The sequence below is a fragment of the Gossypium hirsutum genome, chromosome A08 (genome assembly GCF_007990345.1).
Source record: "Gossypium hirsutum isolate 1008001.06 chromosome A08, Gossypium_hirsutum_v2.1, whole genome shotgun sequence".
Taxonomy (NCBI): Eukaryota; Viridiplantae; Streptophyta; class Magnoliopsida; order Malvales; family Malvaceae; genus Gossypium; species Gossypium hirsutum.
Window position 1 is genome coordinate 111,332,201 of NC_053431.1, and position 18,246 is coordinate 111,350,446.

The following is an 18,246-nucleotide window of genomic DNA, read 5'->3' on the forward strand; positions in this document are numbered from 1 at the left end:
GTATTAAGAAGAAAGTTGCCAATCCATATGAAAATAATTCTACAAATTGATGAAGTATTGTACATCGGTCGGAATCGAAGTTTTCCTCTCTGCGCTTTTCTTTCAAATTCAATGGTCTTCCATGGGCCTTAAACGTTCAAGATGAATACTCAAACCAGTTTAACAAGAGTTTTACAGAAAAATTAAATCAGAATGGTTTAGCCTTAGGGCTTTACATGTTCCCTGATAAACTTTTCTACCTGTGCTACTTCCCCATTCAAACCTGAAGCATCTGCAACGGTAACCGCATTTCTACACTGAGTGAATGAAAATACTTCTCCAGATACTCCGAGAGTGAAATCATTTGAAATATCAGCTGCTGATATTGCACTTCTTGATGCCCGCAGTTTCTCACTATAAAAATGGTAAAAACAGACAAATTAAGTATAAATGACATGCAAAATATAATTACAGAAATATAGAACATGATAGAGAGAAACGAACTAGTGATCGTACATTTCCTTTTCTATTTGCTTTCTGATGAACACCTTGGTATGTGCAGTCACTTTGTCGGATTTATTGCAACAGATGAGAACTGGAATTTTCTTCTTAACCACACTGGCCTTGGTCAGAATATCATACAGATATCTGTTATACAAAAGCAAAAATCGTATCTAACATTCTTCTTGGTAATCAGAAAGCAAAAGGAAGAGAATTGCAAGTGTAGCATATGCATTATCGTAGCTATTCTTACTCCGAAACTGAAGGGCAACTTGGTAAGAACTCCACAGCATCCACAACAAACACAATGCCAGCTGCTTGAGGCAAGAATTCGTCCAGTTTGGGCCGAAGACGAGAATGACCAGGAACATCAACAAGATGAACCGGCTTAATTTTGCCCTTCTATTAAACGATAGATTTATTAGAAGTGAGGGAGAGAGAGAGGATGCGGAGTCAGTTAAATACGGGACAATGATCCAAAAGTAGCAATCAATGACAACAGAATGAAATAAGATGCCATATGCCACATAGGGAAACAGAAAGTATAAACTAACTTCAGAAATGCAAGTTAAGATGAATTACCTTATTACTTTCGGAGTTTAGCACGAAAGTGCCCTCATTTGGTTCCATGGATGTGACAGTACCCTGATGTGAGGAACCATCACGAAGCTGAAATGGGAATAATGTCAGGAAAGTTATGAGTTGCAACAATATCACATTGCTAAGCATTTTAACTATGCTAAAAACTTAGGACATCAGAATACCTATCTAATAGTATATTGTACATTTCACAGCCATACAAGACATCACTAGAAGAATTTAATATTTCAGATTTTAAGAGTTTGGAAAGGAACAAAGCAAATAATGGAGCTGCGTACCACATAGAAAAGAACTGTTTTACCGCTCCCACTAAGGCCTGTGAGTACTATGGTATTTGATTTAGTGCGCTTGAACAAGCGGACTGCAAGACAAAGAGTGAGGAAAAGGTAAGTAAATATAACTCAAACTCCAAACGGGAAACTGATTATATCACAATATTGCCTAAAAAGGAAATCTCATAGAATGCTAAATCATTACCTTAAGCCATTTCACCCTAATAGGGTTTAAACTAACGTCTTTTTTCAATGGGAATTCATTAAATTAAAAGCATGATAAGAAACTTCAAGGTAATATATCTTGTATATTTATATCAGTCTAAATAGGTTTTAATCAAGATGATAATCTAAATGCTTATGCATTGAGCAACTGACCAAATCCAACAACCATTTGTTAGATAAATAATCAATTATTAACTTCAAAAATCTAACAATTCACACATGAAATAAAATTTAGAAAAATCCATACATATTTTAAAAAAAAATAGAAAGGGGTTTAATCACTTTTGCTACTATAAAAGATGACATTTCAAATTCTTAAATGCATAAACCAAGAAGAAATATGAAAACTAAGGAAAATACTACTGCCTAATTCTTGAAGGAACAAAAAATAAACAGAATTTCTATTCCAAGATCATTATTAATAATCAATGAGGATTTACTGGAGAAAAGCAAGAGGGTAGATATGAACAAGACAGCAATAGCAGCATAGAGTTGAATTGGGGGTATTTGATCCAAATATTCAATTGCTTGATGCAACCACTGCTCCAGTTGAATCTTCCATGGCTCCAATTGAATCTTCAACTGCTCTAATTGATCCTTCCACTGCTCAATCCCTTCCATCGCTTGAGTTTCAGGTTATATGGGATATGAAAACCTAGAAAACGCAAAACCCAGATTCAAAAATTAATTCTTTTTCTGAATCCTGAATTAAGAGGTTTCTAAAAGGCAAGGAAGTTTGTCTGGTTCAAGGCTAGACATTGTCTTTTCTCTTGGTAAAAAGCTTAGTTTTTCTTTAGAGCAAGACAGATTCAAAGTTTTAACATTCGAAAGTTGAAAATTTTTGGGTCATATTCTCTTATACTCTACTAGAAATTGAAAGCAACAAAAAAAGTAGAAACCATTATAACCAAAGTTTTTGATTCAGTAGGAAAAGGATTAGCCAAATTGTGATTCAAAATATTTTTAAAGAAGTGAGAAAAAGAAACCAAATCTCTAATGAGAAAAAAATTCGATTAAGATTAGAGAAAAATCCCAACTTTAAGTATCAACTCACAATTTCATTCAAATGGAATTTAGATATCAAAGTTGTAAAAAAAAAAGAAAATACATACCTCTATCGTATTTCTCTTCTCGCAGAGAAAAAAGAAAAATAAAATGTTTTCTTTGCTCTTTCTTCAGCTAATGGGAAAATTGAAGTACGAGTGAACCGAGGGCAAAACAAAAATTAATCGCAGTATCAAATTTAACGGCTCGAAATCAAAGTACCAAATCTGACGGTCAAAAATGACTGAGCTAAAGAAACAAGTTAAAAAATTCCCCTTTAATACACGGTGTAAAAACCTTGACCGCTGAAGAAATTTCGACCTCGAAGCTGAAAACTCTCCCCTCCATCATGTTTAATTTGAGAATTCATTTCAATCCAAAGCAAAACAGGCTGTTTCTTTTATTCTATGGATCCTGTTGGACTGAAAAAACAGATCTCTAATTCCATTATCAGCTTTGTTTATTTATTTATTTTTACCATTTTTATTTAACTAACAGGCATTACATCATTAACATTTCAGGGGGTCTTTCCCCTTTATTTTACACATCGTAAGGTGTTGGATACGGCTCCCTACCACATTTGTAGCGGCTAACTGTTGTATGGTATCTCCATGTTATGCTTTCTCTGGTTATTGGATCTTTTTTTTTTTTTTACCAATGTATATCGCTTTGTTCCATTTGGATCAATGTAAAATCCTGCAATAAGCATTGGATATCTGGGGAACTCTTCCAGCTTGTCCTTCATTTTCCTTTAAATGATGTTCCACCATCATCTCTCCCTGTTTATCAGCCTACAATTCCGAATCCCTTAGACATGAGATGAACTAATAAGATCCTTGCTTGTAGCTCAGATCCGGCATGAAATTTTTTACAAATCATAACCCTATTGGCAACTAATGTACCAAAAATAATGAAAACTCGTCGACTTGGCTTCATGAAGATTTTATTCAAAGTTACGGGAACCCCAGCTGCAGTAATGGGGAATCCTTCTCAAGCTGGATGTAGAACAGAAATCATTGGGAGTGTAGGGAGTCATTAATTCTTATATAATTTCTATCTACGGGGTTCAAATTAAAAGGATGGATTCAACAAGGTCATCGCTAGTCCCATGGCAATGACATTCTAGCCTGTAGGATTTCTATTGCAATCAGCTTAAAGACCTTTGAGCATTGATACGTGAAGTTGAATCGTGAAAAGCAACTTACAGTCATCCATTGTCCAAAATAAAAGATTATCAATACAAATGTATATCACTGCACTGCACTACTACAGCTATCCTGTACTTATCACAAAACAGATGCCTGCTTAACCATGTTAAAAAGTCATGAGTCGGTGGCAGTATTCACAGGTTATTTCTTCCTAGTAAGACCTATTGCAGTAGCTATTAATATATCTTGAAGAAATTATAAAGCAGCTAAAAAATTCATGTTTCTCTGCAGGGTACTTGCATCATAATGGATCCTCCACACTATAGGTAAGCAAAATCAGGTTTCTAAAATACGTATCATCTTTCGCAGCCAATAGCAAGATCGGGAGGGAGTGAAGCAGGATCAAGTTCCCAGCAGTCTTTCAAAAGATCAGGGACATCATCACCAGAAAGCTTCCGTGCAGGAATCTGATGTGAAAACAACCTAATGTCCTCCTTTTCAAGCCATCTAATAGCCTGACATCCAATCTCCTGTCTCTTAAATACCGTCTTGAATCCATCAACTTTCTCAAGATATGCCATGCTCAATCCATGAGTTTCACTATAAGTCGTTAAAAGCACAACTATATCATAGCAGTGTTTATCTCTAGCTGAACGATTTCTTCCTGCTGCACCTAATTTAGCTTCATTATAAAGAACCCAAACTGAGCCCTTCCTCGGATAAATCCTATAAAATTCCTTTGCTGCCCTTTCACATTCTACCATGTGCGAAAAGACATTCACAGAGTTAATTGAACTCTTCCTGGCGACCTTAAATCTCCCACAGGATACATGAAATCCCATTTCCTCCCAACTAACTAACTTGTCATCCCCATTATTCTGAGAGTCCAACCAACTCATCTTCACTTCAAATGGATTTACCGAAAACACTTCCTCAATCAAACCATAATGCCTAGGCATTCCATCATCATCATATATAGCCCACACTTGCCCGTTCTTAAAATTCCTCTCAGATCTATCTTTATAAAAATCATAGAAATCCAAATCCTCCACATCCACAATTTCCATGTCCCTACTCCTGGAACTACGGCGCTTCTCAATGTCTGAATTCACTCTCTTCCTAGAAGTCCCTTGCTTGGTGAGCTCTGAATTTTGATTCTTCTTCCCATTCTCTTGAGTCTTAGCTTCAAAATCTACACTTCTTTTCTTAGTTGAACGTGTCATAATCCCCAAATTTACACTTGCCTCTGAAGGCCCCTGATTCTCAATCTCAAAATCCTTACTCTTCTCAGATGCCTTTGGTTTCTCATTCTTTGAAAGACTGCTTTGTTTAGGTTCATCTCTCTCACTTTCCTTCTCCTTTTCACCTGCATCTTTCACCTTTTCTTTTTTATTCAACTTTTCCCTTCTTTGATTAGCCTTTTGCTTCATTTCCAACTGCATTTCCGCAAGTGTCATTGTCTCCTCTGCAACTTTTACCCTCTTTGACTTTGAGCTCTCCTCCATCTCATCATCTCCCACCTTCCCACCTACAGACCTTGCCAATATCTGCCCAACAGTACTCATCCTCCTTGAGCCTCTGCTCCTCAACCTCCCCACACCCCACTCACCACCATCCACTTCCTTCCCCACATCACCACTCTCTTCCTCCTTCAAATTCTCACCACTAGCTTGCCTCTTTGAGCCTACACTTCTAGTTGTCTCACCAGTACCCTTTCCCCACTCCAACCCAACACCTTTGGGACCATCCATCTTCCTCTTCAACCTCTCACCTGGTTTAGAAGCCAAGACATCCTCCTTTCCCGTACTTTCACCATGACCATCATCTTCTCCATCAACCTCCACAGCCAAAAAGCTCTTCTTACAACTTGGGCAGACCAAATTATGCCCCAAATACGTCTTTTCAAACTTATGCAACAACCTACAGCGCGAACAGGCAGTCCAAAATGTCTCACCAACAACACCATTATTCCCTTCCAATCCATCAAGCCTTTCCTCCTGAATCCTAATCCTAAGCTTCATATCATATTCTTTCCTCCTGATCTTATCAGAAAACATCCTAAACCCTTCACCCACTAGCTTAAACGCTTCTTCACATCCTAAAAAAGGGTTCTTGTCAGGATGCAAAATCAAAGCTAGTTTTCTATACTGTTTCTTGATGGAGTTAAAGTGGGAAAAGGGTTCTACCTGGAGAATTTTATACCAATCGGGAGCATGGTTGGATTTGGAAGCCGCCCGGAGAATCTTAAAGGCAGTGAGCATGGAGGAGATGCCTTCGAGGTTAGGACAAAGACGGTGGGCTTTCTTGGCATGTTTGAGAGCGGATTGGAGGTTTGAATTCTTGTATTTGGTTTCAGCTAGTGCTTTCAAGCGTTGTGCTTCTTGCTCTGCATCTGAGTGAGTCGTCATCTCTGAGACAACGAGGAGAAGGGTTCCCTGTCGGTAGAGAATAAATTTTTTAGGTTAGGGGGTGGCTTAACCACAAAGTTGTGTTTTTGTGTGTTTCGCCGGTTTGAGTTCTGTAATGCCCCCTTTCTTTACTTTTTGATTTCCGATTTTTCCTGTTGGACAATAAGAAAAACAAGCCAAAATTCAGCTAACCACTTCCTCTCTCCTTTTCTTTTTTCTATTAAAGAATCAGCTGAAAATTTTAGCTTTTTAAATGAGTAAAACTGTTTTCTAGAGCCAAAATTTTTAAGCAAGGCCTGTTTGTTGAGCATAGCTTTAAAGATAAAAATGTTTTTTAAGCTAAAATTGCTTTGAAAAAATTATTAGTACTTTTGAAAGATTAAATAGATAAAAATAATTTAATATAATTGGTTGTTAATATTTTCATATATGAAAAATAAATTTTAAATATTTTTTAAGCAATTAACCAAATATAGGAATGTATCATATGTTGAGAAGGGATGAAATAAAACTGTTTTAAGAGAGAAAAGTTAAAAATTTTAACTTTCCCATTTAGAAAAAAATACTTTTAAAAAGTCAAAAATTTCTTTCAAAAGTTATTTGTTTAGCATTATTTTTACTTCAAGTATTTTTAATGTAAAAAATGCTTCTAAAAAGCACTAGCGTAAGTTAATTTTAATAATTTTTTTATAAAAAAAGTATTGAGGAATCCTTTTTAGTTTCACAAAATATAATTTACTAAAAATTTTTTTTATTTGTATTTATTTTAATAGAAAATAACTTGATTAATGGAAAATAATTTATATATCAATAAAAAATAATTTTTTTCCATTAAAATAATTTACCCCCTTGAAAAACAAAAGTCATTCCTTTATAAGCAATTTTATTATATTACTAATAAATTTTTAATTTTAAAATTATTAATATCAAATATTATAATTTCAATATTATTAAACATACATATTTAATTATTTATATTTAATAATATAATAATTTATTAAAATTTTATTTTAATAATAAATTTTAAAAATAATAATTTTAAATTTTAAATAATATTTTTCATATATTATTGAAAAATATTTATTAATATTTCTATAATAAATATATGTTATAAATATAAGTATGTTGGTAATAAATATTTTATAATATAAAGATTAAAATATTTATAAGTCCATGTACTCTTAAAAATTTAGAATTTAGTCCCTCTAATTTTATTTTCAGGAATTTAGTTCCTCTAGTTTTTAAATTTAAAAATTAGGTCCAATTATTAACACCATTAAATTTTTTGTCAATTTTGTTGACGTAACATTTTTAAATAAAAATACCCACGTGGTAGTCATCTAACTAAAAAATGATGTTATATTGAACTTGAATTTAATAAAATATTTTTAATAGTGTTAACAGTTGAACTTGAATTTTGAAATCTAAAAATGACTAAATTCTCAAAAATAAAAGTATAATGACTAAATTTCAAATTTACAAAGAGTACATGGACTTATGACATATTATAACCTCATATAAAATATGAATATTTTAATTATATAAATATGAGTATTTGTTTAAATAATGATTAATTTCTTTTATATCTTACAACTCTAATGTGTTAATATATAATCTCATATATGTAATATAATATATGTAATTTGAATTAAGTTTCAATTAGACATTATTTATTATTAAGTTTATACATGCTATTGATTATTACAGAATGTTATCTTATTATAAAATATATTTCGATTGTCAAAAGGAAATTGTACTATAATATTTTGTAACATATTTATTTATGTCATTTCAATTAACAAAGAACAACAATTAGAAAACAAGTTTAGGAAAACTTGCTAAACAACGAAAAATATTTTACGCAAAATCATCTAAACACCAAAAATATCAGCTTTTCCAAAAAACCAATTCATTTTCTAGAAGTCATTTTTCGGAAGTTGTTTTCTATGAAATAAACGCAACTATAGTTACAGGAGTTGGATTGAATTTTGCTCTATCTACTTAAAAAAAAAAGAGGGGTTAAATTAGTTATGGTAGATTGGATAAAAAGCAAACTAGTTCCCTTATTAAAAAATTCATTCATTTGTACTATTAAAAACTTATTCATATACCAAAATGAAGCACATGTAGCACGTCACATTCACTATTTAGTTATTCCACTAACAATGCTAGTTTTTAATAATAAATGGATAATTTTTTTAACAAAATGACCAATTTGCTCTTTGATCTAATGTATAAGGATTAATTTATCTATTTTTTTAGTAAAGAGGGCAAAATACAATCTAACTCTTAATACAGAGACCTTTATGGTACTTTTACTGTTAAATTTGTCATTTATAATCATATATCTATACTTCTATTTAAGCTCTGTCTAAGTTGATGTCACGAGTTAGCCAACACCAACTTAGTTAAGAAAATTACTAAAATGTCCTTTAATATTTAAAATAGGTTATATTATCCAATAGTACTTTGATCTTTTTAATTTTAAAAAAACAATGAAAATATAGATATGATGGGATGTGAACCTAAGCTAATTGCAGTAGTAAAACTTTAAATTTACCACTCAACAAAAGCTTTACTTTAATTTTAATTTTAATTATTCATTTGTGTTCTACATACATGATTTCTACACGCATACATGTATGATGAAATTTCTAGTTATATTATATTATGTGTCACAGTTAATAGACACAAATTAAATTAAAAAATTCAATTAAATTTTTCAAGGAAATTGAAAATTTATTAAAATATTCATTTTTTTTACAAAATAATAATTATAATTATATGGGATAGTGGCAAAAAGTCCATTATAGTTTAATAAAAAAAATTAATTTGATACTTGTAGTTTTTTTTTGTGATAAAAACAAAACAAAGATTATATCAAATTAAATTGATCGAAAGTACTCCTAGCTTTATCTTGATGTAGAACTCCTAATACATCATGAGTGTAACGCCCCCACGCCCGAGACAGTCGTCGGAGTCGAGTATGAGGTGTTTCTAAGCTTAATTTAACATATTTAGAACTTTGGATTATTTATTTCTACATTCGCAGCTTTTAAGCTACTTGCATCACAGTCACAAGAAAAATCATATCTCGAGTTACAAAACTAGAAATCAAGATCCGTAAATTTTCCCTGAATCTAGACTCATATACCTATCTACTAATTTTTTTCTAGAATTTTTGGTTGGGCCATTTAGTACAGTTTATTAGTTAAAGTTACCCCTGTTTCAAGACTTGACTGGTCTGACCTCTATTTACTACGAACAACATTTCTCTCTAAAAAAATTCATATGAATATGAGGTTTATTTCTCCTGAAACTAGACTCAATAAGGATTCTGAGAATATAAAATACACTACCTAATTATATCTTTACAATTTATGGTGAATTTCTAAAGTTGGAACAGGGGATTCAGAAACTGCTATGACCCTATTTCACTAAAATTCTAATATCTTCTAACATATAATTCCTTTTCTTGTTTCATTTGTTTCATGTAAAACTAGACATAATAAGATTCAATTTGATATGTAGTCCATCACCAAATTCAATTTCTTTGATTTTTAGTAAATTTTCAAACTCGCGTCAGTGTTGCTGCAGTATCCTGTTTATGGCAAATTTCATCCCTTTTGATGAGTTTTTATACACTAAGTATCTTATTAATTTTCCTTATCATCAAACATAATCTAAACTAACCATTTTCATAATTTATCATTATCAAACATTTCCTCAACCATTCCATTACCATACCATAAGATCATTTACACAAAATAGATATAGTGCTATACATGCCATACTTAAATTTACAAGCCTTTACCAAAAGTCTTCCGGATAGTGTGACTGAGCCTTCGACCTATCCCGACTCCTGAGCTGGCTTGGCCAAAACTACAATGAGTAAGAAGGAGGGAGTAAGCATAAATGCTTAGTAAGTTCATATGCAAATAATAAGTAACATAACAAACAGTCATACCAATCAACATTAGCATGCATCACTAAAACACATGTCACATTTCTAATCATTTTCATCATCTTATTACCTTATCGTGGTTGTATCAATACTCAACCCGAGGGTTAAATACATACCTGTTCAAAATATCCATTTCACATCACTTACCAATACGTCTCTTTACATCTCAAATATTCCTCCATTTGAGTAGAGCTTTACCCGTTGAACACATCGGAATATAATTCGGATACATGGATAACTTGCACATAAGTGCCATATATGAAATCAAGCAATCATGTAACCCGCCCATAAGTGAACTCGGACTCAACTCAACGAGCTCGGGCGTTCGCATCCATAAGTGAACTCGGACTCAAATCAACGAGCTCGGATGCCTAGTTACATTTCACGAACTCGGACTCAACTCAACGAGTTCGGACATTCGCATCCATAAATGAACTAGAACTCAACTCAACGAGTTCGGATGCTCAACCATCCTAGTGACATGTCACTTGTATCCTAATCTATTCCTAAGGTTCAAACGGGATTTTTCTCGAACACTTATCCTTGCCGTCTTCCGTAGAATGCCAAAATCAATACTCGGTAACAATTATATTTAACAAGTAGCTCATATAATTTACATATTATTTGAAATTAACCACAAAGCATACATTTCATAATGAAATTCAGCATAACACATAATTAATATCAATAACTTAAAAATAACAATTATGCTACATTATTTACACATGAACTTACCTTGGTACCAAAATACAAGGATTTTGCAATCTAGTCCACAATCTTTTCTTTTCCTCGATTGAGGTCGATTCCACGTCTTTCTTGATCTAAAATAACACATTTAGCTTATTTAATACTCACATTATCAAATTAATCCTTAACTCAAATTTTGAAAAAATTACAATTTTACCCCTAAACTTTTGCATATTTACATTTTTGCCCCTAGGCTCGGGAATTAAACTTTATTCCTTATTCTTATGTTTTATAACATGCTGATCATTTTCCCTTCTATGGCAACATCAAATTCTCTCTCTAACATATACTTGTGACTATTAGGTATTTTTGTCGATTAAGCCCTTTTACTCATTTTCACTCAAAATCGAGTAGCACAAATTATCTAACATAATTTAAAACCTCATATTCTATCATAAAACATCAAAATAGACAAATTTCACCTATGAGTATTTTTCCAAATATAAACCCTAGGTTGAATTATTGCTAACATAAGCTTAATCGAGCTACCGGGATTCTAAAAACGTAAAGAACATTAAAAACGAGGCTTGAAATCACTTACTATGGAGCTTGGGAGCTTGAAACAAACCCTAGCTATGGAGAACCCTTGAAATTTCGGCCTAATGAAGAAGATGGACAAAAATTGGCTTTTAATTTTGTTTTTAATTCATTTTAATAACTAAATGACCAAAATGCCCTTACTACTAAACTTTCCAAAAATTCCTTCCATGTCCTAATTTTTTCCATGAACTTAAAATTGGTCAAATTGCTATTTAAGATCTCCTAATTAATATTTCAATGCAATTTCATACTAAAAACTTCTAGAATGCAAGTTTTGCAACTTATTCGATTTAGTCCCTACTTTCAATTTAAGCACTTTAGGCATAGAATTTCATCACGAAATTTTCACACAATTATGCATTCATATCATAAACCTCAAAATAATTATAAAATAATTATTTCTATATCGGATTTGTGGTCACGAAACCACTATTCCGATTAGGCCCTAATTCGGGATATTACAATGAGGGACTTCATCATAAACCTATAAGCTTGTTTTCCATCCTAAACTCAACTTAGCCAAACATTTAACAACTCGGTTATCTTTTTTAGGGACATGTCTAATCAACTATTGTCCTTCAGTTCTCATAATTTCTTGAACCCTCCTAAACACTATAATGCCCGACTCTACCAACATATTATCCTATAGGGCTCAAACCACCTCCAAGTTGTCATTATGAATCATAACTCTATTAAATCCTTACTAAGTAAAATAAGCATGCCATCTAAAATACCCCATAATTCAACCTTAAAGACTATACATTTTCCGAGGTAGTGGTTATAACCTAAGATCCAATCTCTATTTTGATCTCGTAATACTCTACTAGTAGAAGTAGTTCTAGATCCTTTATTCACCGCACCATCAGTGAATAAGTGCGCTTGATTACCTGACAAGAATGTTCAAGTACCAAATGCATGATCGCTTAGCTTGGCTCTATTATGGATTAACTCATATTATTGTGCCTAACTGTAGGAAACTTTAACAATCTCAAGAGTGCTCCAAGTTATGCCTTGAAAAATAAATAGATCCATATTCTTCCAGATACGCCAAGCAAGTAACCCAAAAAGACAAGACCAAGATGTCCCTCCTCTTGGCAACCTCGTGGAAAAATGAAGATTGGAAGCTAACCAATCTTATAAATCTTCGAAAAAGAACCTGTTCTGTTGGTCAATTAGGATTATATGCATCCACACTTCCTTTGTTTTCAAACAATCTCGTAGCACATGAAAAGTCTCATCTATTTCATGTCCATATAGTGAGTACGAGTTGTTATGCCCAATTCCTCGCCGTGTTCACTCCATATTAGTAGGCAAACTTTGTTTAAAGATAAGCCAAAGAAAGAATCTAAATCTTTGTTTCCCCTAATACTTCCACGTAATCTTCTAGAAACTGTCTCTAGGATTACAATAATTTTCTTTTAAAGACCAAAAAGGCACTTTATGTAACAGCCCGTTTTTAGTCAAATCGGAACAGTGATTTCAGAACCATAAATCTAAGGTCAAAATATTTATTTTATTATTTTAATAAGGTCTAAGGCATGATATATTAATTACGTGAAATATTCGTAAAGAAATTTGACTTTTTGAATGATTAATTCAGTAAAAAGGACTAAATCGCGTAAAGCATAAAACTTGAGTTCTAATAGTTAAAAGTATTAAATAGCTATGAAATTAAATTTTGGGAGTCCTTATGTAGAAATTAGACCATGCTTAAAGTTAGTGGACATTTATGTCCATGGTTTATGTGATATATTAAGGTTTTTTAAAGGTTAATATAGTAATTATAAAATAATTTAAGTTAAAAATGATAAAAACAATTTGTCTTCATCTTCATAAAACACCACCACTGAATTTAGGGCTTGAAAAACACCATTTGAGAGCTTGGACATTTAGCTATCGTGTCTTGAACATGTAAGTCTATTTTTAGCTCTGTTTTTAATGATTTTTATGATTTTAAGATTGTTGCTTCGTATTCTAGCTAGCCCGTACCTTAGATTTCAAAACTGTTAAAAATTTAACATGATGCCATTGTTGAATGTTTGAATAAATTGATATTGATGATAGACTATAAAGGTTTATTGATAGATTTATTAGTTTTGTAAAGTGATTTTTGACAAAAATGTCAAAAAGGGATTAAATTGTGAAAGCGTAAAATTATGTGGGTAAAAGTGTAAATAAATTGAAAATATGGGCTTCTAGTAACATGTACTAAATTGCATGAATTTGTACTAAATTGCATGAATTTTCAATTTTATGTGATAAAGACTAAATTGAGAAAATGTGAAACATTAGGGGCAAATGTGTAAATTTGTCAAATTGTAAATTATAGGCTAAATTGAATAGAATGAATGCTGAATGTGCTAATTTTGAAATATATATAGATCAAGATAAGTCGAGATTGGGATTAGAGCGGGGGAAGGGAAAAATGGACGAATAGTCGATAATTTCCATCTGAGCAACTCGAGGTAAGTTCTATAATTAGAATTGAACTTTTAAATACTTGTAATTATTTGAAATAAATGTATATAATTGAGTAATTGATCTACTTGAAATACGAATGCCTTATTGATATAGTCTGACGGTTACCGAGCCCCGTTTAAACCATAGGAATTCGTAGGATACGAGTGACATGTCCTAGGGTTACCATTTTGGTCGAGATCTTGCATGTGTTGCGGACTCACCACAGCTCATATGAGCTTACCGATATATCAGATCGTAAGAGCTTACTGTTTTCAGCTCGTCAGAGCTTGCCGTTTTAGCTCAATAGAGCTTACTGTCCATCAGCTCAAGAGAAACTTACTGATCATAACTCGAAAGAGCAGAAATGATAATGAATCGACGAATTACTGATTTATATGTAAGGTATATCCCCCGAGTATCCCTCAATATTCTAATAGGTTCAACGGGCATAAATTTTGTTATTGGTTATGTGAAAAAGCTATGTGTTATACAGATGAATTACTGTTCTATGGATGAAGCACTATTTAAACGGATGAGTTACTGTTATCGAATGAATTATTGTTTATATGATTAAGAGCGAAATTTTACAAATGATGTATATGATATATGAATTTGATATGATACAATGTATTGAGTATTAAATTGAGATAATAGATGGTTACGTGCATGTATGTGACTAACTTGTTGATGAATGTTTGTGTATAAGCATTTGGCAAGTGAATTTGATATACTTTGTTTAATTGTTTGGTTATGTATAAATGGTAAGTTAAATTCTGAATTATACGGGCTTACTAAGTTATAAAGCTTACTCTGTTTCTTTTCCATGTTTTATAGAGGTTCGATAGCTCGCTCGATTCAGATAAGTCGGAGTTACACACCACACTATCCAGTTGCCGATTGGTACTTTTGAACTTATGGATATATGTAACTATGGCATTTATAGGCTAGATATAAAGATGATAATTATGATTACTTGAGATAGTGATTTTGGTACATGTTGTGGTATAAGTTAAAGCTATGTGATTTTGCTTAACTTGGTATAATGTTTTGGTTGTGTATAAGTATTCAAATATGGTGTGTTTTGGCAAGTAGTAGATGGAATGGAATTATGCAAATGTTGTCTTGGTATGTAGTAGGCATATGAATGGAAAATGCATAATATTAATTAGGTATTATGGAAAATGCATGATATTAATTAGGTATTTGAATACTATTTCGAATTGGTATAAAATGTGTATGAAATGTTGTGGATTGGTTGCCTAATGAGTTATAAATGTTGCAATTTATGCTTGTACAGGTATGTAAAAATAGGGTCACAAAAATGGCTTTGCAAATAGCCTATTTTTGTCCATACGGGCAGAGACACGGGTGTGTGTCTCGACCGTGTGTGACACACGGTCATGTTACATGGTCGTGTGTCCATTGGTGTTGAAATTAAAATGAAGTCAGTATGCCCCACACAGTCTTACACACTGGTGTGTGATCGGCCGTGTGGTACAAGTCAGTATACCCCTTAATTTGCACACGGTGTAACACACGGGCGTGTGACTTAGCCGTGTTGCATAAGTTAGTATACCCTACAGGATTGGAACATCCTAGCACATGGCCTAGCACACGGGCATGTATGGCCATTTCAAATGGGTACACGAGGACACACGGGCGTGTGGTTGGTTGTGTGACCCAAGTCAGTATGTACCCCTTATTTTCACACGATAGGAGACACGGGTGTGTCTGATGTCACACGGCCTGGTCACACGGGCATGTGTCCCCTGTATGAAGCAAAACTTTCTAAGTTTTCCAAATTTGTTCTGAATTATCTATTTAGTCCCAAACTATTTTTAAAGCATGTTTAAGGCCTCGTAGACTATTGTAAGGGACAAATTGAATGGTGATTATATGAATTATTTGAATGCAAAAGAAAAGTACGGTTATATGTGTTATAAGTTTGATAATGCTCCGTATCTATTCCGACGTTGAAAACAGGTGAGGGGTGTTACACTTTAAACATAAAAGAATCTTGTCAATGTACGTGTCCAAATAATCTTATCCAACCCCGATGAAGTGTGAGGGAGAGGAATACTTGCTATACGCCTGACAACATCCTTTGCCAGCCAAACATGAAAAAGATCAAGATTCTGAGTTTCATCCTGTGAAACCATCTCACTAAGGGGGCAATCCAAAGAAAGATTAGCATAGACAAGAATATACCTTACCAAAGGACCTACTGTCGAAATCCATGAGTCCTTCCAATAGCAAATGCTATTGCCATTTCTTACTGGCCAAGCTAAATTATCATAAAACAAGGCTAAACCTTAAAAAGAGCCCTCCAAATATAAGAACAGTTACTTCGGGCAATGCTATCTAGTAGTTGCTCTTTCAAACCATACTTCGCTCAAAGGATTTGTACCCAGAAGCCACTATCCTTGGATACCAAATTAAACCCAATATTCAGCAAAAACGACGCATTTTGATCTCTCAAATATTGTAACCCAAGGCTACCACGAGACCAAGGTTGATAAATAGACTCTCACCCAACTAATGCCATCTTTTTTTGCCCTAATGAATAACCCAAAATAAATTTTCTAACCATTCGTTCAATTTTTGCACAAACTCCCTTGGTATCATCATAGACTACATGAAGTAGTTAGGAATTGAAAGAAGGACAGATTGAGCCAAAGTAACTCTACCAGCTAAGGACAGCTTCCTAGTATCCCAACCTTGTAACTTGCATTGTACATTTTCCACCAAAAAACTCAAAGTACTATTGGTGACCCTTTGATAGAAGAAAGGCACCCCCAAATAAGAGCCAACATTCTGTACTTTATGAAACGCAAGCAACTCACTAATCTTGTTGCTTAAGTCATCATTCACTCCTCTAGAAAAGAAAATATTACTTTTTCAAGCACTGATCCTATGTCTAGAATACCCATAAAAGTGCTCTAAGATACTCTGAGTAAGCGTGCTTGCTCCAACTTCACTATGCAAAAAATAACCACATCATTTGCAGAGAAAAAGTGAGATAAAGTAGGTCATGATCTTGATAATCGAATAGGAAACCAGTTACTAAAACTTATTTCAGAATGAATGTTGTATCCTATCTATTTCATGCATAACACAAAAAGATACGTGGATAGAGTACATCCATGTCTAATCCCTCTAGCTGGCTTAAATTTCTGAGTAAGGACTACACTCCATAGAATATGCATAGTGGAAGAAGAAGTAGCAGACATAATCACTTTCCAGAGAAAATCTGGTATACCTGCAGCCTGAAGGGAAGCATCGATAAACTCACATCTCACTTTATCGTAAACTTTTTCCAAATCAATTTTAATCCTCATCCATTTCCTACCATTGCATTTTCCTTTCATGGAGTGAATAACTTTCCGCGCTACAAGTAGATTATCTATGATATTTCATCCAACAATAACCCCTCTTTCTCCTAGAAAATAAAACTAGGAAAAACTAACTTAAAACGATTAGCAATTTTCATGAAAAATTTGTAAAGGACAGAGCAGAGACTAATTGATCAAAATTGGGTAAAACTTTTAGGATTCGCTAACTTAGGGATGAGAACAATCAAAGTACTATTCAACTTCGGATCAATAGCTTTGCCTGTAAACACCCCTTTAACCTACTCACAAACATCATTACCAACAACATCCCACTAAATTTGAAAGAATGGGGCATGAAAGGCATCATTGCCCAGAGCCTTCAATGGTGCCATGTCAAACAATGTCATCTTAATCTCTTTATTTGTGACAACCTTATAAAAAAATCAAAAAAGTTAAGACGAAGAAAAATGACAAACGAGATTCTTTTCATCCTGATCAAAAAAACACTCATTGTTACTAAATTGTAGAGTAATAATATGATTAAGGTTTCTCTTCTGAATCATACGAATTTGGAAAAAGTTAGCATTACGATTACCTAGATTAAGCCAGTCACACTTAGCTTTTTGCTTCCACATTAACTCCTCGTTACTAAGAACACTCTTCAAATCTTCCTATACTTCCATTTCGAGCTGAGATAATCAATCAGAATTTGACTATTTCATCGCCCTTTGAATATTCGAAAATGATTTCGTTAACTACTTTTTTTAGGTACCAATATATTCATAAGTAGACTCATTCAAATTCTTAATACAAGAGGTAAAATGAGATAAAAACTCAACCGTATTACCTGAATAACTCCACTTACTTTTCACGAAAGTAGCGAAATTATGATGCTTCATCCACCCAGTTAGAAATCGAAAAGGTCTACCTCAGGAAAAGTTTTGTTTAGGCCTCATAGAAAGGATAAGAGGCTTATGATCATATTTAAGCCTTGGAAGATGCAACAAAACAATTTGAAAAAGGCTG

At 33.2% G+C, this 18,246-nt stretch overlaps 2 protein-coding genes across 3 annotated transcripts; both read right to left on the reverse strand.

Moving 5' to 3' along the window:
- Window positions 1-3: 3 nt before the first annotated feature.
- Window positions 4-2,989, reverse strand: LOC107919996 (signal recognition particle receptor subunit beta). The gene is made up of 7 exons (XM_016849467.2): window positions 2,690-2,989; window positions 2,018-2,232; window positions 1,359-1,441; window positions 1,063-1,149; window positions 734-882; window positions 496-627; window positions 4-393 (listed from the first exon to the last, which is right to left on the reverse strand). The coding sequence occupies exons 2-7, from the start codon at window positions 2,196-2,198 to the stop codon at window positions 204-206; spliced, it is 822 nt and encodes a 273-aa protein (XP_016704956.2). The 5' UTR covers window positions 2,199-2,232; window positions 2,690-2,989; the 3' UTR covers window positions 4-203.
- Window positions 2,990-3,811: 822 nt separating this feature from the next.
- Window positions 3,812-6,463, reverse strand: LOC107919993 (uncharacterized). 2 transcript variants are annotated; one of them, XM_016849464.2, is made up of 2 exons: window positions 5,956-6,463; window positions 3,812-5,867 (listed from the first exon to the last, which is right to left on the reverse strand). In XM_016849464.2, exon 2 carries the CDS (start codon window positions 5,824-5,826, stop codon window positions 4,126-4,128), a length of 1,701 nt encoding a protein of 566 aa, XP_016704953.1. In that variant the 5' UTR covers window positions 5,827-5,867; window positions 5,956-6,463; the 3' UTR covers window positions 3,812-4,125. The 2 variants fall into 2 exon arrangements, with proteins under 2 accessions (XP_016704953.1, XP_016704952.2); XM_016849463.2 differs by having other exon boundaries at window positions 3,812-6,411.
- Window positions 6,464-18,246: the final 11,783 nt, after the last annotated feature.

What these genes read in the sequence shown, in the direction of transcription:
- LOC107919996 (XM_016849467.2), bottom strand. Translation starts at nt 2,198, where the DNA reads ATGGAAGGGATTGAGCAGTGGAAGGATCAATTAGAGCAGTTGAAGATT. An exon ending in TACCCTCTTGCTTTTCTCCA is followed by an intron (nt 1,442 to 2,017) that starts GTAAATCCTCAT and finishes TTTGTCTTGCAG; the next exon opens with TCCGCTTGTTCAAGCGCACT. An exon ending in AAACAGTTCTTTTCTATGTG is followed by an intron (nt 1,150 to 1,358) that starts GTACGCAGCTCC and finishes TTCCCATTTCAG; the next exon opens with CTTCGTGATGGTTCCTCACA.
- LOC107919993 (XM_016849463.2), bottom strand. Translation starts at nt 6,177, where the DNA reads ATGACGACTCACTCAGATGCAGAGCAAGAAGCACAACGCTTGAAAGCA.